Source organism: Mastacembelus armatus, chromosome 10 (genome assembly GCF_900324485.2).
Source record: "Mastacembelus armatus chromosome 10, fMasArm1.2, whole genome shotgun sequence".
NCBI lineage: Eukaryota > Metazoa > Chordata > Actinopteri > Synbranchiformes > Mastacembelidae > Mastacembelus > Mastacembelus armatus.
This window is the reverse complement of record NC_046642.1, coordinates 11381884-11404215: the sequence shown is the minus strand read 5'-3', so window position 1 is coordinate 11404215 and position 22332 is coordinate 11381884. Positions and strand designations below refer to the sequence as shown.

At 40.2% G+C, this 22332-nt stretch overlaps 1 protein-coding gene across 1 annotated transcript; it reads right to left on the bottom strand.

Annotated features, from left to right (window-relative positions):
* Positions 1–562: 562 nt before the first annotated feature.
* pcdh11 (protocadherin 11) lies at positions 563–20611 on the bottom strand. The gene is made up of 4 exons (XM_026330355.1): positions 20492–20611; positions 14097–14677; positions 5433–7940; positions 563–1008 (listed from the first exon to the last, which is right to left on the bottom strand). Exons 2-4 carry the CDS (start codon positions 14634–14636, stop codon positions 925–927), a joined length of 3132 nt encoding a protein of 1043 aa, XP_026186140.1. The 5' UTR covers positions 14637–14677; positions 20492–20611; the 3' UTR covers positions 563–924.
* Between the last annotated feature and the right edge of the window lie 1721 nt (positions 20612–22332).

Sequence of the window (22332 nt, the reverse complement as noted above, 5' to 3'; positions counted from 1 at the left end):
GCCCTACATAAACAGCTTTTCATTATAACCCCAGCAGTTAGTCCCATGTGATTGTGGCTTAGCTCAAAGTATTAAACTTGCCCTACCATTCCTCCCAGTGTAATAACAGCATGGCGATCAGTCGCACTACAAATGTGGTCATAATGAGAGGGGCATGCAAATTTCTGTAGAATTAGCCACAATTGTCACTAAAAATGCTATGAATGGCATCAAAAGTGGGGCAGAAAAGGGTGAAAGGTTGACAGAAAGAGGTACACTCTGATGTGGGCTTAATACTAAAATAAGCCTACAGGTTGTAGACCTTGCAGCATAAACACATTAGAAGTCATTAGTTCCATGAGCAAGCCCAGATAGAGCAACGTCAAATAATACAAAAAATTCGAAAGTAAGAAAATAAAAATGGCCACCAGGCAGTTTTAAAAACAAGGCAAAGAAATGGAATCAATAAATATAAACACCATCAACTCTGTGATAGATATACATACATACATATAAACATACTTTACAGATCTACTCACTGTGTTTGACACCTATTTTACAGAGAGGGTGCTGGAGTGGGACATTTTTTGGAGGAGGGTTCGGGGCATACAGTACAGTATCATCTGCACTGATACAAGCAGTAGCATAGGACTCAATAAAGCATATCAAACTTCCAACAGATTCACAGGAGGAGCTTTGTCAAGTTTCAGGCAGGCAACATGAAATGTCTCTTTTCTGAAATCACCCCTACCCCCTTCCTTCCAAGTTCATCTTTTTTCGCAATTACATGAAGAGGTGGGGTTTGAGGCTGTAGAGACAGTAAAGTACTTGTTTCACCTCTTCAGTTCTCACCTTCCTTCTTTCCTCCCTCTGCCCCATCTTTCTCTCTCTCTTTCTCTCTCTCTCTCTCTTTTCTCTCTTTTCTCTCTCTTTAGGTAGTGGGAGCTAGAGATTGATTTTAATCCTGTGGGAGCGAGCTGTACCTGTGCCACAGAGTGTGCCATAGTGTGGTGGTTTCAGTGCAGTCTCCTGAAATATAGAGAGACAGACAGATATAGGGAGATTGTAGTTACAATATCATCGAGCTCTGAGCAGCCTAAGCTGTAGCCTTACCAGTGAGAGGCTACGCTGAACATTGAATAAAATAAAAACCTCTGAAGAGAATTTAGAAGATAAAAAAATAATAATAATAATAAAATAAAACAAAAAGTAAGCATTCTTCAAGGCACGGCTGGCAATAACGTCATTATCTTGTCAGGTTTCCTTGAAGAATGCTACAGGTGTCACAAGTTTGTGCATTTTTCCTGTACTTATCAGAGCATGCAATCTTATCCAATTATCACTCCCAATTTGTCTTTTTGTCTCCCACCACACTAGCGCAGCACTCTTCGTTTCCCCTCAAAAAGCCATTTGGATCAATTTAGGCCCACTCATTCTTTCGGACCCTTGCCAGTGGGTCCTCTGATATGTACAGAATATGACATTTTTCTCTTCCTCAGAAAGTTACCAACTCATCTGCCATCATATGAATCAGGAAGATTCTGACCTGATAATGCTTGCATTAGCAAGGCACAATGATTACAGATGCAATGACTCAATGGAAATGCAATTTAAACAAACGAAACAATAACAGCAAAGCCATAATCAGTCACTAGGATTTGATACTGGCATCAGATTTGATTAACAAGTCTAGTTAGCCTTTTAAAATCATGTCTTCTACCCCTGCATATGCACCCACTATGAGTCAGCACAAGCACTTTGTCATCAGACCATGGGTGGCTAGTGTGAAAGGCTCATACCTTCACCCACACAAATAAATGATGATATGCAAAAATTTTGCTCACAGCTGCCCTTGTTACCCAACGCACTTATATTATCATCTTTTTAAAAAGATAAATGCATGAATTGCATTATAAATAAGGCAAAAGCACACTTGTGGTCTAAGGCATATTTAATCAAACTGTAATGTATGCGTATGTGATACTACAAAAACACTAACAGGAGTTTCTCCATTATTGACTTAAGCAGCGACCCTTCATGCTCCATGGCCCCAGAAATATGGGCCAAAATGTATTAGCCTTTTTATTCCCTGCATATTCATTTTGATGTCTGCGATCACTCAGGCAGGGTGGTACTCATTTGATCTGCCTCCGCTAAAGCACATACTCTCACAAGAGCTCCTCATCACTGGAGGCAGGTTGACCTCCAATATCATGGGGTAGAGGTTAAAAGAAAATGATGAGATGCGTAAGAACTGAGAAGAGAAGGGAGGGGAGGGAGGATGCTTGCATTTACAAATACGGCTCTCACTGTATAATGAAGCCATATGGTGGCACAAATCCGTAGTCTCTAAAGTATTTTTACAAGCTTTACTCTTTATCAGCTACATCTGTAAAGTCCCTGAAAACATTTTGGTGACCTTCAACCATAATCACCTCCTCCTGTGTGCCTCTCCCATTGTTATTCCATGGGTGGGCTTTTTGTCTTTGCTTTATTTTCACCTGATTAGGTGTGTAGGGCAATGAGTGTTCACTGTAAAGACACTAAAGCACTGTCTCTCATTTTGATTAATAAGTAGGAAAACTTGGCAACCTTTAAGATTTGTTTGTGGTCTTCTGGTATTAGATTTAGGCTGAAGAGAAACCGAATAGCTGGCACTCACAATGCAACTTTTGTGCCCAACTATTCTCTATTTTTTCAACTTCCTTAGAAAAAAGCAACAACAATACTGCTGTTTTAAGTGTTCTTTAGATTTTGAAAATAGATGTTCTTTAAAGAAGCAAAACGATTAAATCAGAGACGAGAATATAAGAGAGCCTCAACAAACAGAACTGCTGGTCAAGTATTGTCACATCACTTCAGATCCTGAGCAGGCATCACTGATAATCTTAAAGGACGGCTGCCTTTTTTCTTCTTTTATTATCAGCCTCATTCGGAACCTAATTACAGTGATTTTAATCATACAGTATTACGAGTGATTAACCCTTTAGTGCATTTAATTAACCTTTGCAGCCATCAACTCTCATCAGGCAAAGCTTCATGCTATTTTTTTTCCATGACACAGGATTTAAATAAGCACACTTAAAACTAGAGGGAAATCTAATGTCTAATGTGGGAGGAATCACTTGTCAATTGCTCAAGGGGATGGAAACATTTTGATGTATTATCAGCTTAACATCACTGACAATATGGTTGGTGAGTAGAACCAATAAGGACAGATTTCATATGATAATATTCAAATGCTGGGAGTATGTGACAGGAAATATGACAATAATATACACTTTAAACACAACCTCTCTCAGAGGAATAAATAAATATACATAGGAAATAATCTGATACAAACATAGCCTGATAACTTAAGATTTGAGAATAATCATATATTCATGGATTTTCAATTATTCGCACAAAAATACTTCACTCTGATCAGCAACATAAGTGAAAATCAATTTAAATCCTTGATGCATAAAATTCATGTCAGATAATAATGCAGAATTAGTAGAACACAGAATATTTCTGCATATTTAAGGGAAGTCACTAGCAGTAAGAGGGGAAAATCATTTTGACAACTCGTCAGTGCGTCGTATAAACACATTATGAATTAAATCTTTGGTACCAAGGGCATGTAGTAGGCTTATGTATAATGCACCATGGCAGAGCATAGCTTTTAACCAGGGTTTCAAATAAAAGGTAGATGAAGTGAATGACTATCAACTCTATGTGGGTGTCTTCATAAATTATCCTAAGTACAATACTTCATGCGATCAACAGTCATTTACCAAAACTATGCCTTGAGGAATTTTAATGCTTGCTAGATGTCACTGAGAAGCATACTAAGAGCAAAAAAAGGCTGAAATGAACCAAAGATCTGAAAACTGGGTGCAATATGAGGCTAGACGCAAACAAAAGCAAGCACCTCATCAAACAAAATCAATTATTGATGCAATATCATGAAATTGACCCAGAATTGGATGAATGGCAGTTGTGATAATTATGATCAAAACATCAACAAAAATGAAAGCCAGCGCAACCAAGCAACAACCAAACCCTCAAAAATCTTAAAAGAACAAACAAACAAACAAACAAACAAAAAAAGAAAATAATTGAAAAAGCCAGCTGGATGTTTGACATTGAGTGAAATCTATGGCAACTCACATATAAGTATGAATAAATTGCTACCCTGTGCACCGACTAGTCAGGCTTGATTGATTCAATTGTGCTGGTGATAGCAGGTCAAATATGAGCATATACTGTATGTACTCTGTCATGTATGACATTAGAGATACAATGATGGCATTCTTCAGTGTCCTCACTAACACAAATTACACCACATCACAGCAGCAAGCGTTTGTTGTGATGTCCTCTCTTATGTGAGCTAATTTAAAGAATGTAAAGAATGTGTATCTACATATGCCATTTATAACAGTAATTGGGGTCATTAAAGTACAGCATTTATGGGCTAACTGCAACATGGGTCTGGCAGGATTTTTTTATGGGCTACTGCTCTCTTGGTGTTTAAGTATATTGGTCTCAAGGCTCTGCGTCACCTTGATCCCTATGACCCCCCTCTCCCATCCAACGAAGTACTTCCCCACAGCGCTCTGCTCTAGCTGTCAGCATTGAGCAAGGCCACCTCTCCTTACCACTGATTTACATTTATTTCTCTCGCCAGCTTTTATTTATTGGGGCACTTTCCATTTGGCACATATCTCTTAGGGAATCGTAAGCCCTTTGCTGTACCTTGGCATTCAAATGAGCTTCTCTCCCACAAAGCTTCACTACGATAGTTAAAGACAGCACTCAATATTTTAAGACAGGGGCCACAAAAATTAGGATTATTTATCCAACTGTCTTAGCAAGTCAGGAGCACGTATATTGTTTTGTGCTATTACCTTCACACTTTTTGCCTAAATAAATACTTTATGAAGTGAGTAGCCCTTATCATTCTGGCTGGTGTATTTATTTTTAGCTTGGCTTGTTTAAATGTGTCAGGCAAATATATTAGCACCTGGTTTCATTTGCCCTTGACCTCAAATACATCAGTACAGTTCAGTCATTGACGCCTAACCCTGTTTAAAATAGCTAGCCATCGTAATTGAAATTGCTGCCATTACTTAAGCTTTTGAATATAAAATTAACCTGCACCTGTATTTTTGTAAATGATTATGCATTCATGGTTACTTATGAAGGAGGGTGAATGCATGATTTAGTAACAATCGTTACAATAAAAGGTTTGTTGTATTTAATTGATTTTTTTTTTTTTTCATTTTAAGACTTGAGTAAATTCATTTTTACATGCAAATGACACTCTTGTAGACATGGTCATGGTCTGTGTGGGAAAATTTTCTGGCTCCATGCTGCCACCCTCCTTCCTTCACATCATCTACCATGGGACAAGAAGGGGAGTGTGAGTGGGGACTTGTGTGCGTGGGTTTAAAAAGGAAGTCATGAATTACCTGTCGAGTTGTGATTTGCCCCGCAGTCTTGTATCCCCCCTGACAGCTGCACTCGGAGACACTGTATGGGTCGGAGCTAGTCGATGAGCACTTGGAGAGTGAGTCGCAGCCCACCACGAATGTGTTGTCCAATGGGAGCTCCTGGATCACATGGTGTTTCTTTGGGGCCACAGGAGTCTCCGGTTTGATTTGAAATGTGGGCTGAGGGGATGCGGACTTGTAATGCTTGGCTAAATCTGGGCTGTCTGGTTTGAAGGTGGTGGGCGTGGTGGCCCAGTTGTACTTCCCCATGGTTTGCTCTTCTAGCTCCACAGGGAGATCCAGTGTACCATTAACATGCTCATGGGTGGGGTCATCAGGCTTGGATTCATCAATGGTCACAAAGTTCAGGAGGAGGTTCTTGGGGGATCGCTTCTTTCTCTTCTTCTTCTTTTTGATCTGACGGTTCTCTTGATTGGGTGACACCCACTCACCACTCTGCTTGCTCTTTTGTACCACTTTGTGTCTGGGTGTCTGTCGGCAGCGCACCAAGGCAGTCACAAATATCACTAAGATGACAGTCATGGTCCCTGCTATGATAGCTATGACAACAATCACATATCCATTGGCTTGAGGTGTTACCTCACTGTCCCCTATGTTACGATCCAAGGGTGTCTCCATACTTTTTCTCAGCTGCTCTTGGATAAAGGTAGCATTTGACACGGTGTCATTGACAAACAAGTGAATAAGTGCGATAGCATGTAATGACTCAGGCTGGCCAAGATCTTTGACCTTGACTACCAGCCTATGCAGCCCCTGATCAGCTGCTACTATTTTCTCCTGCAGTGTGATGTTACCCGTCGCTTTGTCGATGGCAAAGAGACCACGTGGAGAGACCCTAGATGTGATGATGATGCTGCTGATAATACTGTACTGCAACTCAGCATTCATACCAGTGTCATTGTCAATGGCAAACACTCTGGTGACCACAGCACCAGGGGTGGTGGTGGTTCGCACTAGGTCATAAGAGTAATTGGAGGATGGGATGACAAACACAGGGCGATTGTCGTTTACGTCGACTACATTGATAGTGACCTTGGCATAGGAGGAGCTTGGAGGTTGCCCTCCATCAACTGCCTTGACCATAAATGTGTAGGAACTTTGCTGTTCCCTGTCAAAGGTGATATTGGGTTTAATCACACCAGTTTGTGGGTCGATGATGAAATTGTCTTTCCCGTTCAAAATGGACAGGGTTATAACTGCATTATCTCCAGCATCTGCGTCTGTCACTGTGATTAAACCCACAGTTCCGTAGAGAGGCAGGTTCTCAGGCACATAGAAGTTGTACTCAGGGTGTGTGAATGCTGGGCTGTTGTCATTAAGGTCCTGCACAATTAGCCTGACAGTGACATTGCTCTGCAGGGACATGGAGCCATTGTCCCTCGCTATGACAGTGAATGAGTACCTCTCTTGCTTCTCTCTGTCCAGTCGTTTGCCCACAGAAAGGATTCCTGATCGTCTGTCTATGTTAAACCCATCAGGTGCGTCAGGGCCAAGAGTATAAATAATTTCAGCATTATGTCCACTGTCTGCGTCAGTGGCGCTGATTTTTATTAACTGTGTAGAAGGATCATTGTTCTCTGGTATAGAAAGTTGAATTTCTGGCTGGGGGAAGATGGGTGCATTGTCATTCTCATCCTTGATTTTAATTAAAACCATAGCTGAGGTGTTCAAAGGAGGCATTCCCCTATCCGAGGCCACTATCTTAATTGCATATTCTCGAGTCGTCTCATAATCTAGGGGGGCAGCTGTCTCTAGTAAGAACTGATCATTAAAGACAGGCTTCAACCGGAAAGGAACCTCATGTTCAGTGTAGCAGGCTACTTTGCCATAAAGATCTGCATCCTTGTCGGTAACAGTAATTAGGGCTATTTTCGTGTTGAGAGGTGCATTTTCAGACAGAAGAACAGTCCCATTAACCAGGTTGATAATGTAGCGAGTGTCTATTGAGGGAACATTGTCATTAACGTCTGTTACGTTAACAATCACTGTGGCTCTGGAGGGGGTGGAGCTGCCATCGCTGGCCAGGACGATGAGTTTGTGAACAGGAGTTACCTCCCTGTCTAGAGGCTGCTTCACAGTGATCAGTCCTGTAGAGCTGTCTATGGCAAAGTGCCGTTTGGTTGAGGCAGAGATCTGGTTGCTGAAGGCGAAGTGAATCTGTGCGTTGGAACCCAGGTCTGCATCCGTGGCATGAAGCTGAGCAACTGATGTCCCCATGGGGGCATTCTCTGGTACTGTGACCTCCAGCTCACTGTCCTTAAAGATAGGACGATTGTCGTTGACATCAGAAATGGTGACTTGGAGAATGGCAGTGCTGGACTTGGGAGGGTTGCCACCATCTTCCACCTTTATTTTCATGACAAATGTGTCCTTCTGCTCACGATCCAGATTCTGCTGAACAATAAGCTGTGGCCACTTGTCACCTTCAGGAGTCTCAATGATGTCTAAGCCAAACTCGCTGACACTCTGCAAAGACAGGGCAATATTGGATTTAGTAGTATTCAGTTTATTGCTCATAATTCTTAAATGTGAATACCACAAGTGAATACTCATTTGGCTCTTCCCATGGTGGGATTTTTCTATGTTATAGTTATTTTTTGTTGTCTTGACTTTTTCTTTACATCACTTAGGGGTCTAAGGATTATATATATATCTTGCTATACAAATAGACTTGAGTGATGTTTTAATACTGTAAGTAAGAAACTCTTATTTCACTGGGGTAATAACAAAGAAAGGTATGTGGGGTTAGACTCTGAAGTGTTCTTTTTCATATTTTTATTCATAGAGTGAAGATTTTTCTATTGTCTTGGAAAGCTGAACAGCCTGTCGGGGTTACACAGGTTCATTTGAGGTTCTTCTTAGGATCAGGCTTTCAGGCAGTGATGAATGTAAGGAGCAAACTAAAGGGCCCAGGACATTCTTAAACAAGGCAGCTGGTTCTTGGCTCTGGTCTGATCATATTAGTTGGGTATGCGTAAATCAAAACCTTTTTCAGACATGCTGGTTGTCAGCTTGTTACAATGTTTTATTTATTTCTTATATACTATACAATATATGCCCCCCCAAAATAGCAAATGTCAATTAATCCTCTTAGAAATGTGACCAACAATTGTAGTAAATCAAGCTTTCCCCCCCTCCTATCAACAAATGCTTTAAAGGATTAATTTGTCTCTTTAGCTTGTCTCTTTTTCTTCTGCCTACACTAAAATGACATTTCACTATACTGTACTGTCTTGTGTCAAGTTAGAATAGCGCAGGAAGGTTTGCAACCTATCAACTTAATAATAGGAGAGAGAAAGACAGAGAGAGAGAATTGGAAATGGAGACACACCAATAAAGCCCAATTTAAATACACTGCAAGAACATATCACCACAGATTACAAGAAGGCCAGTGAGAGATTCTGCATATTAAAGAGCTTTTTACTTAGGAAGGTCTAAATCTAGGCAAACGTAAAGCCAGAGGAAAATTAAAACAAATGTACAAGTAATCCCCATGAGAAACCTGAGGAACTGGCACTTGCTGTTAAGAGTAATTGCCTTCCCCTGAAAAAAAAAAAAAAAAACTAGCACTAATATTTACAATTTTAGAGGTATGTGGTATGGACCCATAGAGCATTTCATATTAGAAGACAGAGGAAGGAAAGGAAAGGAGAGAGCGAGAGAGAGGGAGGAAGAGATAGGGAGGGACAGAGAGAGACAGACAAGTGACGGAAGGGGGGGGGGGGGGGGGGAGGGGGAGGAAATAAGGAGAAGATCAAGCCCATGAATGAGCTGCATGCACATTATGAAACAAAGAAGCCCTTTGAAGCTCTTTCAGTCAGAAGCAGTTTCATGGTAAAACAAGAAAAAGCATCCCCTTTAAAGAGATAAGCTTCATGCTGCACATAATGTTGGAAGAGATTACTCTGTCTAAGCATAGCTATCAAATGAGATTAAGATATATACATTCTCCTTGTTCAAGGAAGGAACATTTCATCCAAACTGTGAGCACGAGAGTCACTAGTACGTTTCAAAATCTAGCACTGTCCTTTTGCCAACATCGTGTTGTAGTTGACACAAGTAAACGTGCAGCAGCAGCATGTAAATTATTGTGTACTCTGAAAAATTGCTTGCTGAGGAAATGTTGTCAACATGTCAGTGATTGACAGAACTACTTAAAACACCCAACACTGCAGCAATGATCTTTCAGACCTTATTTAGTGATTCTTTTGGCAAGGAAAAGTCATACAGGGATAAACAGCCACGGCATATAAAATTGTACGTGAAAATTTAGAGAATGCCTTACAAATGAACTGTGCTCAATCTTTATGCACATAGCAGAGATATTCCTCTCATAACTAAAATGTCCAAGACAACATTCTGGGGCCTCTCTTGCTAAGCACTACTCCACAGGCACAGAGCTCCTCAATCCTCAGTTGTTTGAATAGTTCATAGATTCGGCACAGTAGCTGAGTATCTGTGCACTGATATTTGGCAAAGCCTGATGTTAATAGTAGGATTTTGAGTTAGGATATGTCAAAGGGAATGCTGCACAATGATTTATGAGCCAGCATTTCCTCTATGCTTTTGTCTTGGTTTCACACAATTTTACAACTGACAAGACAGCACTCAGTGCATTTCAATAAGTTGAAGAGAGCTATCTCTCAGGCTGTGCATCTTCCTGAATGCAGAATGAGTCTGGTGGATTCTAATAAGATCTAGGGCAGGCTAAGAAAAGGCCAAAAACTAGCATGAATCACTCACTGGGAACCCTAAGGCTGTGCAAGAAGGACAAAGTTCTCTAAATGGCTAAGGATGCACATTATACAGTGCCTCACTCTTTGACCAAACAAATACTGCACAGGTACAGGTCATCTTGAACTTTGATGACTTGCCATTCATTTCACATTACAGGGCCACCGTTCTCTTCAGTGATCAGAGAGTGACTGTGGAACTATATATGTGGGGGTACACAATCTAATCAGAGTTGGCTAATTTGAGTAAAAATGATTGAGGGACACTGACAGAAGCAGAGGTGGGTGATGATGAGGGAAGTATGAATCTGAACTCTGTCTGCAGACAGTGCTTCAGATTATCAGTGGATGCATCTTTCAGTCAAGTTGATGACCTTATTAAAACTCAGAGGAGACTGAGATTGGACTGTGAATATATCAGGAGGACTCTAGTCACGGTGATGCCCATGGATGGGGCTAACTGGGGAGGGCCATTCATCACAAGCTATAGTACCTCTTTATAATGCTGATAGAAACTCTCTCTCTGACTCTCTCTCATTCTCCCCTCATTCTTTTTCTCCATCCCTCATCCACTTTTGCCCCTGGCCATGATCTCATGCATATAATTAAGACAAAAGAAGCTGGGAATTGTTTGTCTCTTTTTGTCAGGCCCTAGAAGAGGATAATGTGTCAAAATAGAATGCTAATGAAAACTGGAAATGCTTGACAGTGAGCTCTCTTCCCAAAAATCCTATTCACTGCCTATAGGCAGCATGCAATGCATTAATCAACATTTTCTTGCTACTTGGGAATGGAGCTTGAATAAATTTTACATCTTCAAATGCAAAGTTAGAATCAGTTTAGGAATAAAATTATTCAAACACAGACTTGGAGTACCAGCAAAAAAAAAAAAAAAAAAACACTCCATCCACTCAAAAATCTTAGCTATATTTCAGATAGACATGCAGCAGCCAAGTGGATTGCAAAATACCCCAGGAAAACCAGGTAGCTGGCAAAAGGGTAAGTCCAAGAGCCCTCCAGATTGGCCAACTGAAATGCAGACATCCACTTCATCATCCAGTTTATCAGTGAGGCATAGCCCTAGCCAGCAGCAGAACATTGATCTTCAACAAGACGCCCACTTTAAATGCATTTGAAGATGCTGACATAGATGCAACTTGGATTAATGTAGTGTGTGATGCTGCAACATCATGTATCACTGGAATAGGGAAAGGGCAGAATGTCCCAAGCAAAACCAACAGCAGAATGCCTCTGACCCCCAAACCAGCCAGCACCACCTCTCTTGTCTTTTGTATGTTTTTGTGTTGCTTTCTGAGTTATTCTGTGAATACTATAATCAACTCTGGTTTCATGGGAGAACCCTGCCAGCCATGCATGTGATTGCTTTCTCTGACCTTGACCATTTCTTAGGACACCTACTCTGCAGTTCAGGTACAGCAGTACAATGATGGCAAAGTTTCCTTCAACACAGGATGGCCAGCCATTATATGTGGTGTAGGAGCATTGTGTAAGATGAAAATACCCACTGACCCTCTCTGCTTAAAAAAAAAAAAAAGACAAACATGTAGAAAAAGAGGCTGCCATAGTTCTCTTATGTGTTTCCTCACAACTCTGGTGGACCACTACATGTGGAGTGGTGGGCCATTGAGTATGGCTCACTGTGCTGCACAATTGCAACAATTTCAACACCATTCACTGCACAACACCAAAAAATGGACAAACTATCATTCTGAGGGAGCCTCTGAGACAAATCTCACAGGACCATACAAAGATAGTCCAAGGGTGGCTTAGTGGCCAAGAGCTATTCTAGGAAATGCTTGCACATTCCTTCCCCACTAAACCCTTGGCTTTCTACTGTACTTCTGAAATAAAAGGTTGAAAACATCTCTGGCTCCTCTAATGCTTCTGTGTTTTACTCATATAGAAACCAGAACACAAGGAAATTAATCTAAAGTAAAATGAGAATATAATAGCAAGAAGTAAAGCAGGCATACTGTGCCAAGGATGCTCTAAGAAGAATTTCCTGCAAAAGATAATACAACCACAGCCTAGGCGGGGGTTTTAGAAAGCATTATATTGTGAAAAGGGCAAAGAAAATGATTGCAGATGATCATCATAATGAGCAGAACATTTGGTTGGTGATTTTCCAGGCATGAACAATTCAGGACATTGCGCTGGAGAGGCCTTGGCAGTGGGCAGACTCTTTAAAAATGCAAATTGGTATTCAAGGCAGACACGGACAGCAATGATTCTGTTCTATCCAAACCAGTGTTAACTCTATCTGAGACTGAGAAGATGGACCTGTCATATCTGTCTGGCACCATGTTCTCAAATCCAGTAACCTTTCTTTATTTCTTATGTTTAGGGGTTGCTCCAGAGCCCGTATCTTCTCTACTATTAATATATCCATTAAGAAAAGAGTGCTGTCTAGACTGTAAATGAAAACGCATAACATTGTCCTACATTTCTGGATTTGGGGCCTACTTCTTATAAGAAACAGAGATCATTGCATTGCATTTTCATAGCGTATCGGTGAGATCATGAAGGAAAGCTCTATTCCTAGTTCTGCATAATACACCTAATTCCACACATACAGCCTATTCCTTCTCACTTACTTTAATCTACTATGTTCAGCATATGTAACCTGTTGCTAGAAATTGGACATGTAGCATATGCTGTATCTGCATTTTGTACTGCGTCTTTTCTCTAAGATTACTGCACATAGTGAAAATGTCTCTTTTTTTACGGCCGCCTCTCATAATGAAAAAGGCATATGGAACTATTAATGCTCCTATGCAAAGTTGTTGACATCACAACATATTGCACTTGATTAAAAACAATTTGGTTATATTTTCAATGCAGAATCTATATGCATATACTGCAACACTATAGAACTGCAGAATCTGAATCACATGTTACATGAGAAACATATTGGACTCAGATTAAAAATAGTCAGCTAATCAGACCTCATGTAGACAGGTGGCATGCTGCAGGCATTACAGTGTGTCGGTGACTAATCAGTGATATCATTTAATACTTTCTATCCCATTTCACATCTTTGTAATTGTTTCTCCGAGACAGAGAGTTACAACAGTGGTTATGGTTAAATGCATCGGTCCAAAAAATCTATTTATTCTATTAAAATCTATTCATTGTCTTATATCAATAAAGAAGCTTCAGGCCCATATCTTTCACTAGCAATATCTTTCACTCATTCACAATTGAACTAAATTAGTATGTACAAGATGGCTTTTAGTTTAGCCAGGAGATTGTAGTAATACAGTAACAGCCTCTATCAACTTCAGTTTTAGAGAGGAGGCTTAAAGAATTTTTCTTAGAACCTTAGCTACAGATACAGTACGTACCTATGTCTTTAATTATTATTTTATTGACACCAAGCAATTTAACAAATGTCAAAAATAACAGGGATATACAGGAGTCCTGAATGCATGTACTCAGAGATAGGCCGGATGTTGAGGACTGTTGAGAAATGGGCTGGCAAATAGTTGTTTCACCCACAATAATTAAAAAAAACGTGTGTGTGTGTTTGTACTTTTTAACAGACGTTGTTACATAAGACTCATTTTTTAAAATCTCACCTACACTAATCAGCAGCTAATGACAGACTCCACTTTCAACTGCATTTCTAACCACACACCATTACAGTGGTGCTTGTAAGTCTTCCAAACAGATACCATTTTCATTTACATTACAAACAGTAGTTTATCCAACAGACTTACATATTACAACTATTGACTATATATTTAAAGTGTAGGTTTGGAAAATGCCCCTTTGAATAATACTATTAAAATTAAAATAACTGAGGCTAACTTAAATATAACAAAATTCTTTCATTTTATAAGAGAGACAAAACAGGAATGATCCTCACCTTCACCAGTTCATAATGTTGGATCCCATTGATTCCTACATCAGGGTCAAATGCTGAGGGCACAGGGTATCGAGTGTTGATGGCTGTGTTCTCTGGGATTGAGATGTTTATTACAGTGGACTGGAAAAGGGGTGCATTGTCATTCACATCCTCGATCAGGAAGCGGATCTTGACCAATCGAAAGATCTCATCGGGCAGCACGGCCACCTCAATCTCATAATAGCAGCGTTTCTCAGCGAAGACTCCTGAGCACAGCTTCTCCCGATCAATTCTGTGATTAGTGGTAAAGATCTCCCCCGTGTTGGCCTCCACCCTCACCAAAGGCACGTCACCTGTCTTGTACACGGGCTTGAACTGCAGCGGAGAGGATAGCCTGATGTTGGGGTCTAAGTTGAGGTCCAGGTCCTTGCGCAGGTTGCCGATGCGGACATTCTCTGGCTGCTCCTCCTTCACTGTGTAGTCCCTCTCCTGGGCCCGACATAGTAAGACCACACAGGTGAGCAAGACCACCAGTACATGAGCTTGACTTGATAAGTCCATGCTCAAGAGTGGATCAGAGCTTCACTTCTACAGCAGCAATTCTGTTATGACAGAAGTGAGAAAGGAAGAAAAAAAAAGAAGGGAGAAAGACAGCACACAATGTCAGTGCACAAAATTACATGGCATTCAAGTCCTTCTGTAATTAGTACTATTTTCCCTAACGGAGAGTTTTCAACTTGACCTATTCATCCTAACTAGTTATGAGCCTACATCCTTCCTGTGTCTTTGAGAGCAAATTAACAGCAGTTTTACACAATTAACCTTTGATGACATCCATTGAGCAAGCGGACACGTAAAGGTTAGTAGTTCACATATTCCATCAATCCATTTCATCTCTGTAATGAACCATTTCATATTTTTTATTGAGAAGTATGAAAGCTGTTCACTGTTCACTGTTGCGATAAAATATTTTGCTTTGAAATCTTGTTCACAAACTACAGAGGATGAAAAATACTGGACACAAAGAAAAACGTAGTTCACATTTGAGTTATTCTAAGTCAGTATAGTGCAGTGCTGTCTTCATAAACTGCACCTCACATTCAGACTTCAGCTGATTTGGAGGCAGCACAACTGAGCCTTAAGCAGTGGTGCTTCCATGCATGAACAAACAGATAGACACACACTTGGAGTTGTAGTGCTCGACAGCAGCATTTAATGGGGAGCCTCATTTGCTTTGAATGTAAACAATTGAGCTCTCAAATATTTCATGAACGCCCATGTGTGTAAACACAAACAGTATGATAAGAGCACTGTTTAGAGTAACTGCAGTGGAAGGGGACTACAATGTGAAATTATTTATTGTGGAAAGCACCATCAGTCAAATTAGTGAAATTTAATCATAACTTCATTAAATCCTGATGAATGTGTTTTCTCCAACAACCAATTTAAACGGTATTCAGTCCTCTTGTTTGTACTGAATGGTGCCCATGAAAAAACCCTAGACAGTGCAGATAGGTTCACCGTCACTGAACATTATTCATCAACAAGTTTTCTTGTGTTCATTGTCACTTCATTTGACGCTGTTATTCTCCAACATCTTGAACAGTTTTGTTATTTAGTCAGTTATTTTTGTAATTATTGCACATGGTTTGTGGATTCCCATTATGACATGTTAATTTGTTTTATCCTTTGTTGGATATATTTAATAAAATAAGCCACAATTTCTATCAAAGTTACTCTTGTTTCTATGAAAGGTCGGCCACACAGGCTTCAATGGCCTTTTGATATTACAATGGCAGTAATAATCAAAGTAAGTTTGTATGTTGAGTAGTAGTAGTTTTTCAGTAGAACAGACTTGTATTTCTGGTCTTTAAATTGTTTTAGTGCGTCATGACATATTAGGGTAAAGCCAATGCACAGTCAATGCACAGCTCTGTTTGCTTCTCATAATAATACTGGCTCCCCATGTGTATTTCAGTGCAATATATTTAACGACTGATATAATTTCACTGCTCATATCCCACTGTGTGTTTAGGTCCACCAACCCCCTGAGTGTTTATTAACCTCATATGATTTTCCTCAAGATATTGGTTTATATTCATAAAGCAGCTGCCTAGAAATCAAACATCCACTTCCTTTAAAGTATGGTGAAAGTGTATGTGTATGACAGCCATCACACAAATAATGGCCAGCTGATACTGAAAATACACACATACATGCATTAACAAGGGACCACAAACAGCTCTTTGGAAACTGTAATATTTCTTACTTTATGAAATTTCCATTCATTTACAAGAGTCAAACAATATCCTGTAGAAAAGGTATGACTACCTAAACTGCTCTACAGGGGTCCTTTAAATTGGCAAGGCAACAGTGTTCATAGTCATTGAAGCTCTCTGCCTACCGACAAAGGGGAATTGATTAAAAATAAGAATTTAATTAAGCTGGTTTTTGAATCAGCAACAAATGCAAGGCATTCATGCAGCCTATAAAGACAGATTCTTTTCACACATTTCATAAAGTAGTCACATGAGACTCATTAAAGACAGTTGGACAGAAAAAAAGAAACATGGCTGACATTGATCAGGGTGAAGATTACTCATTCTACACATATAGAAAATGCAATGTTGTGCTATCAAATCAAAAATATTGATGAGCTATATCCCATTAGTAATTGTGACACACGTTGAAGTGGGCATCTTTCTGAATGTGAGCAGTGAATGTCTTACTGTTATGATCGCCAGACAGTCCAAGGCTGAGTTCTCACAGCGCATAACAAGTTTAAATTACTTTCTTAAATGTGATGGGATTCGCCAAAGTGAAAAAAAAAACAGATAAAAAGATCAAAGCATGAGCTAGATTTCCTTGTAAGTGACAATAACGTACCGCAGGGTGAAGGGTGTAGTATGTTTTTGACTCCAAGTATATGCAGGAGTACAAATATTGTAACATCCTGGCAATGCTGATGTGACATTAGGAAACAAAATTTTACTAGTATAGAATACATACACTAGATATGTATGCACAGGAGATTAATAGATAGAGCTTTTGCTTCCCACATAAAACTAAAATGCTAAAATTTTGAAGTTATATATATATTTTCAAAGGCAACAGGCACATAGTACAAACGACCATGTTTGCTCCTGCGCTGTGATGGACTGGTGACCAGTCCAGGGTCCAAAGAGAGCTGGGATAGGGTCCAGCAGATCCTCATGACCCTAAATAAGAATAAGCGGGTATAGATAATGGATGTATAGATGGATGTTTACTCCCCTTATTATTTTAATTTAATGTGGATTCTTTTCTTTTGACCATTATTTTCTAACATTAGCAGAGCTTTTCAGTTGTCACAGCTCTTTCTAATCCTGTCCATGAGGGATAGGCTAGGTGAGAGAAGGAATTGTGCTGGAGGGAAAAAAAACTAAGAGGGAGGGAAAAAGAAATCCTAGGTGTCAGTCAGAGTGTCTCCTTTGCTTACATTTCACTAGTCTCCTGAAATGCTATTTTGAGCCCCAGACAGCAGGATGAATCCAGTAGGCAAACTCAAGCCTTCCTCTTGGGAAGCACAGAGTGAAGAGGAGCAGGCCGGCCCAGGATCACTTTACACAATAGGGTGATGGACAGGGCTTCTTGGTGTTTGCATCCACTGAAGGTAGCAGCAGGAGAGGAGACATACTGCTATCATCACACACTACTTTTACTACTAAAGGTACCCCTACCTGGAAACTTTCAGTGTACTTAGTCTGAAGCTGGGACCCAAGACATTTAGAGTCCTTTACCTGTCAAAGCCAAGTTTGCACCACTGTTGTAGTATCAATATTGCCTGTGGATCAAAAGAGATTTTTAAAAGAGGGCATCGGTAGATGTAACACTTTTGTTTGTCTTGGGCTTTTTCTGTTTTAACAGCTTTAAGGATCACTGACAGTCTGACAGACCAGGTTTCTGTCAAGATCACTGAGTTCTTTTTCAGTCCAAACTGCCAGTACAATTGTCCTTACACGGTGGTGGAATAAAAGTTGGTTTCTCTTGGGAAACTGCGATAATGACTATATTACCTAAGTTATTCTAGGATGTGAAAAAGTGTCAGAAAATCATACTTGGCATAAATGGCCACACTGACAATGTTAACAATAGATTTAATAAAGAACAAACTGTAGATTTAACACCAGCTGTCACTAGGATGTGCACATCACAATATGTTTGATCGAGAAACAAAACAGATGATAAAACAAAAATCTGAGTCAATTTATATCACAGTGTTTGCTTTTCGTCTGGCAGCACCGTCTGACCGAATAACCCAGTGGCTATTCGCATTTCAGTCTGCTTCTTAATTCTGAAATAGAGCTGGACTATGAAGAGTTGTACTGTTGGATAATTAAATGGTCACTGGTTATTATTTCTCACCGTCATGCATTAACAAAATGACAAACTAATTTGCAACATTGTAATCATAGACCTCAAGAGGGCAGTCCATAGTAAAGGTAACCAAATGTAATTCTATTCCTAATAATATACATCTGATCATTCCTGTGTAGCTGTAGGACATTCTGAATGTTAACTTTGGCTTTAAAGTCTATTATGTGTATTGAAAATGTGGTAAAATTCAGACCTCATCCCTTTATAGGCAAGAGAACAATCTGTCAGAGAAACCCTGCCTTTAATTAAGACAAAGTCAGAATAATTTAAAACTGCAGTCAGAAACCTTGACTAAACCATACTATATGCTAAAACAGAATTTTATATTTTAATCAGACTGGAAAAGAGATAGAACATAGTAAATATTTAAGTAACCATACTTCTACTAGAAATCTGCAGTAGAGACCATCATTACTTTTGAAAAAGGCAAATTCAATGGGAGCAATCATGTTTTATATATTGTCTTCGATGGGAAGGGAATGGGACATTTCAGCTACAATACAGAAAACTATTCATGAGATCTACAACTAAAGATGACCTTAAATGATGGGCAAGCTACTAACTGAATGGGTGTTTGTGTAAACGACATTTGACAGTGGAAGTAGAAATTGTAAATGCAGTTGAATGTGATACATATAGATACAATAGGCTGTGATACAATAGAAACCACTAAAACCTGTACTGTACTAAAACAGAAAGACAATATTTCTGTCACCTGCAAGCTATGGGATTACTGGTTAGGTACTCTATGAACGGTCTAGCACATACAATCTCAAAGTATGACTCCCAAACCCATCATTCTACAGTCTATATTTAGTTTATCAGAGGAATAAAAAAAAAAAGAAAACATGGGTATAACAGCCATGTGAGCATGTGAGGATATTGCAGACTAAGATCACTTGTACATGTACAGTACCTAGTGGTAAACTGAAAGCGGGACATGCATGAGCACATGTTTTTTTTTTTTTTTTTTTGCTATTATCAAATCAAACAATGTTGGGAGCCTATTTAGGAAGCTTCCAAAAGACTCTTCTGTTAATAAAGATGCTCCAGCCTACAGCCAAAACATGCTGCTCACTTATGGGATGCTCCATGTTGTCGTTTGATTTAATCCTCCTGAATATACAGAGTTGAGTAAGTCTGGTGTCAACCTTTGAAAAACACGTCTAATAATAATAATAATAACCTACAGCATATTGAACGGGTAGCTTACGTTAAGCACTATTAGGCACCCGAACAGCCAACTGTGGCTTTTAATCTTCAGGTCAGCGGTATTACATGGTGCCTGTTTGAACTGGATTGCTAATAGCGAACTATAATGTGTTTCTTTATTTCTCCTAGAGCGTGAACAGGCTGACAGCCCCTGAGGTTATGGTCTGTGACAGCTGTATTGCTTGACCAGGAGCGCGCTGCTACCGCGCAACCCACGCACCGAGCTTAGCGGCCAAGCTGCTAAGAAACCTGCACTGAAAAGTCCCTGCAGTTGGGGGCTCTTGGAAAGTGGGTATATCTATGTAGCGATCGGCGTTGAGAAAGACTAAACAACGCCCGAAGTCGTGACCAAACCGCGCGATAAACATTTCTAATGCGACAACTCCGCTCAGATTATCCACGATGCACTGTGCCCATGGATAATTTCTATTTACATCAGGTGCAGGGGGCGCCTGCAAATCTTTGGAACAGCTCTAGGAAAAACCCACGGAACATGACCCAGTATTGCAACACACTGATTTATCCAAGTGCCTTGAGGACTATCACTAAATTTTCGCCCAGCTTATGTTGCTCTCAGTGATTGTAAATAGAGCGCAGGTCCTCACCGGTATTGGGACATCGATTTGATTTTATACGAACCACATAAATTAGGCTGCTGGGCGCTCTCCAGCGTGTCTGAATGCGCTCTGGAGACAGATCAGTCATGTGCAGACACATAATCAGAGACCACTAAAGTAAAAGACATTTTGAGCTCAACGGTAAAAGTCATGATTAATAGCCAGGCTTACCTTTTTCCCCTCGAATAGGATGAAAAATCAACCGCGAGCACCGCCGCGTAGAGACATCACTGATTTACAAAAAAGAAGTGCCATGAATTAAACTGAAGTAGAGGGAAATGGTGAGAAATGATCCTCATCAGAAGCGGCAGCAGATTGCAATGCAAGTAGAAAAAAAATGTTATCCACTACAAAAACTTATCCATGCGCTAAAAAACTGTGGTCCTCGTGTGCAAGAAAAAAATAACATGCGCAGTGATCAACTTTGTTTGGAAAAGACGCTGTAATTCCTCTTCGGGTGTCTTGGGTTTGCAATCCCACGAGCGGAGATACGAATTGATCCAAGCTTGTTTTGCATTAACTTCGTACCCTAGACTACATTTGCCTCGACTTTATTTTGCCGATTGAAAATCACTGGTACCAAACTTACATGTGTGCGTTAAACGCTTCTTGAGCCGCGCGTAAAACTTCAATCCAAAAGCGAAAAAATGGACTTCTGACGAAAAACTGAAAGCCTAAACCTATTTTATTTGATAATCACTTGTTCAGACTGATTTAAGGGCGTGCATGCTCCCCAAAAACTCTTATAGGAGGGATGCAAAGAGCGCATCGCCTCCCCCCCCCCAATGGAGTTGGATCAAAGTGTGCCTCAGTGCAGCATCACTTACAGGAGCCGGGATAGGCGGTTCACCGTATCTGTCTGCTAAGCTGTAGATGTCTCAGTAGTATTGTATGAACTCAGTTCCTCAATACTGCCCAACTCACTCCCTCTCGCTCTCCCTCCGACTGACATCATGGCGGAAGGAGGAGCCAAGCGCAGATTTAAGAGCCCCGGTCCTCTTAAAGCCGCACTGCGTTGGAGAGATGCTTGCATTAGGATGTAGGTGGATGGCGGGATGTGTGTGTGTGTGTGGACCACAGATGCCTCTGCTGTTTGCAGTTGCCACGCTGCTCCAGAAATCATCCTGAAAGCAAGAGGGGGGCACTGTTCACTTTTATACCGAGTCTTATTTCTGAATTTGATTTCCACCGGAGGTCTACTGTATCATCAGCACCTCGGAAACATGATGAGATTCATATTAATTTCGGACATTTCCGAGAGTGTGAACAGGCCAATGGGAGAGCTCTGAGAACTGTTCACATTTCCTGTAGTTTAAAATGGCAGCAAATGGCAGAAAAATATCCTTGTATTTAAAAAAAGAAATCTCAAATGCTTCATTAAATATGATCCTGAAATATGAAACTGATATTTAGTATCAACAAAGAGTTAAAAGTAGTTTAGTAGCCTGGCCCCAAAATATGAAATTCACAAATATGGTTGCAGAACACAAAGTGAGAGAGACATCAATGCAACACATTGATTGGCTTAAAAATCACTGATTGCAAATTGTCAGGCTGTCACATTCATGCTGAAGGGGTGTTACATCCCCAAATACCCTGAAGTAGATTCTAACAGGTGCTTTTATGGGGGTCATAAAGGATTATAGTCACACAGAGGTCAAATCACCACCAGCACCGTGTTACAGCTGATTACCCTTGTTTCTTCACCACCACCGCAAACAACAAATGGCTTTGCATTTTAACAATTTAGCCCCTGGCAAGGTCTCATAAACAGCATTCTTTACCTGATCACCATTTCCCTCTGCACTATTTCATGTCAGACCAGTCATCCCTGAAAAGAAGCAGGGATTTGGTCAGATCATTGTGTCTGTTTAAGACTATTCCACCAGAAAATGACTGTTTTTCAAGTGAAAAATCATATGTGGCTCTGCTGATTTCTTAATAAGGACTCAATGTGTCACATTTTATAACATGCATCAAAATTCATCAGCATAAATATCTATTTATGTAAA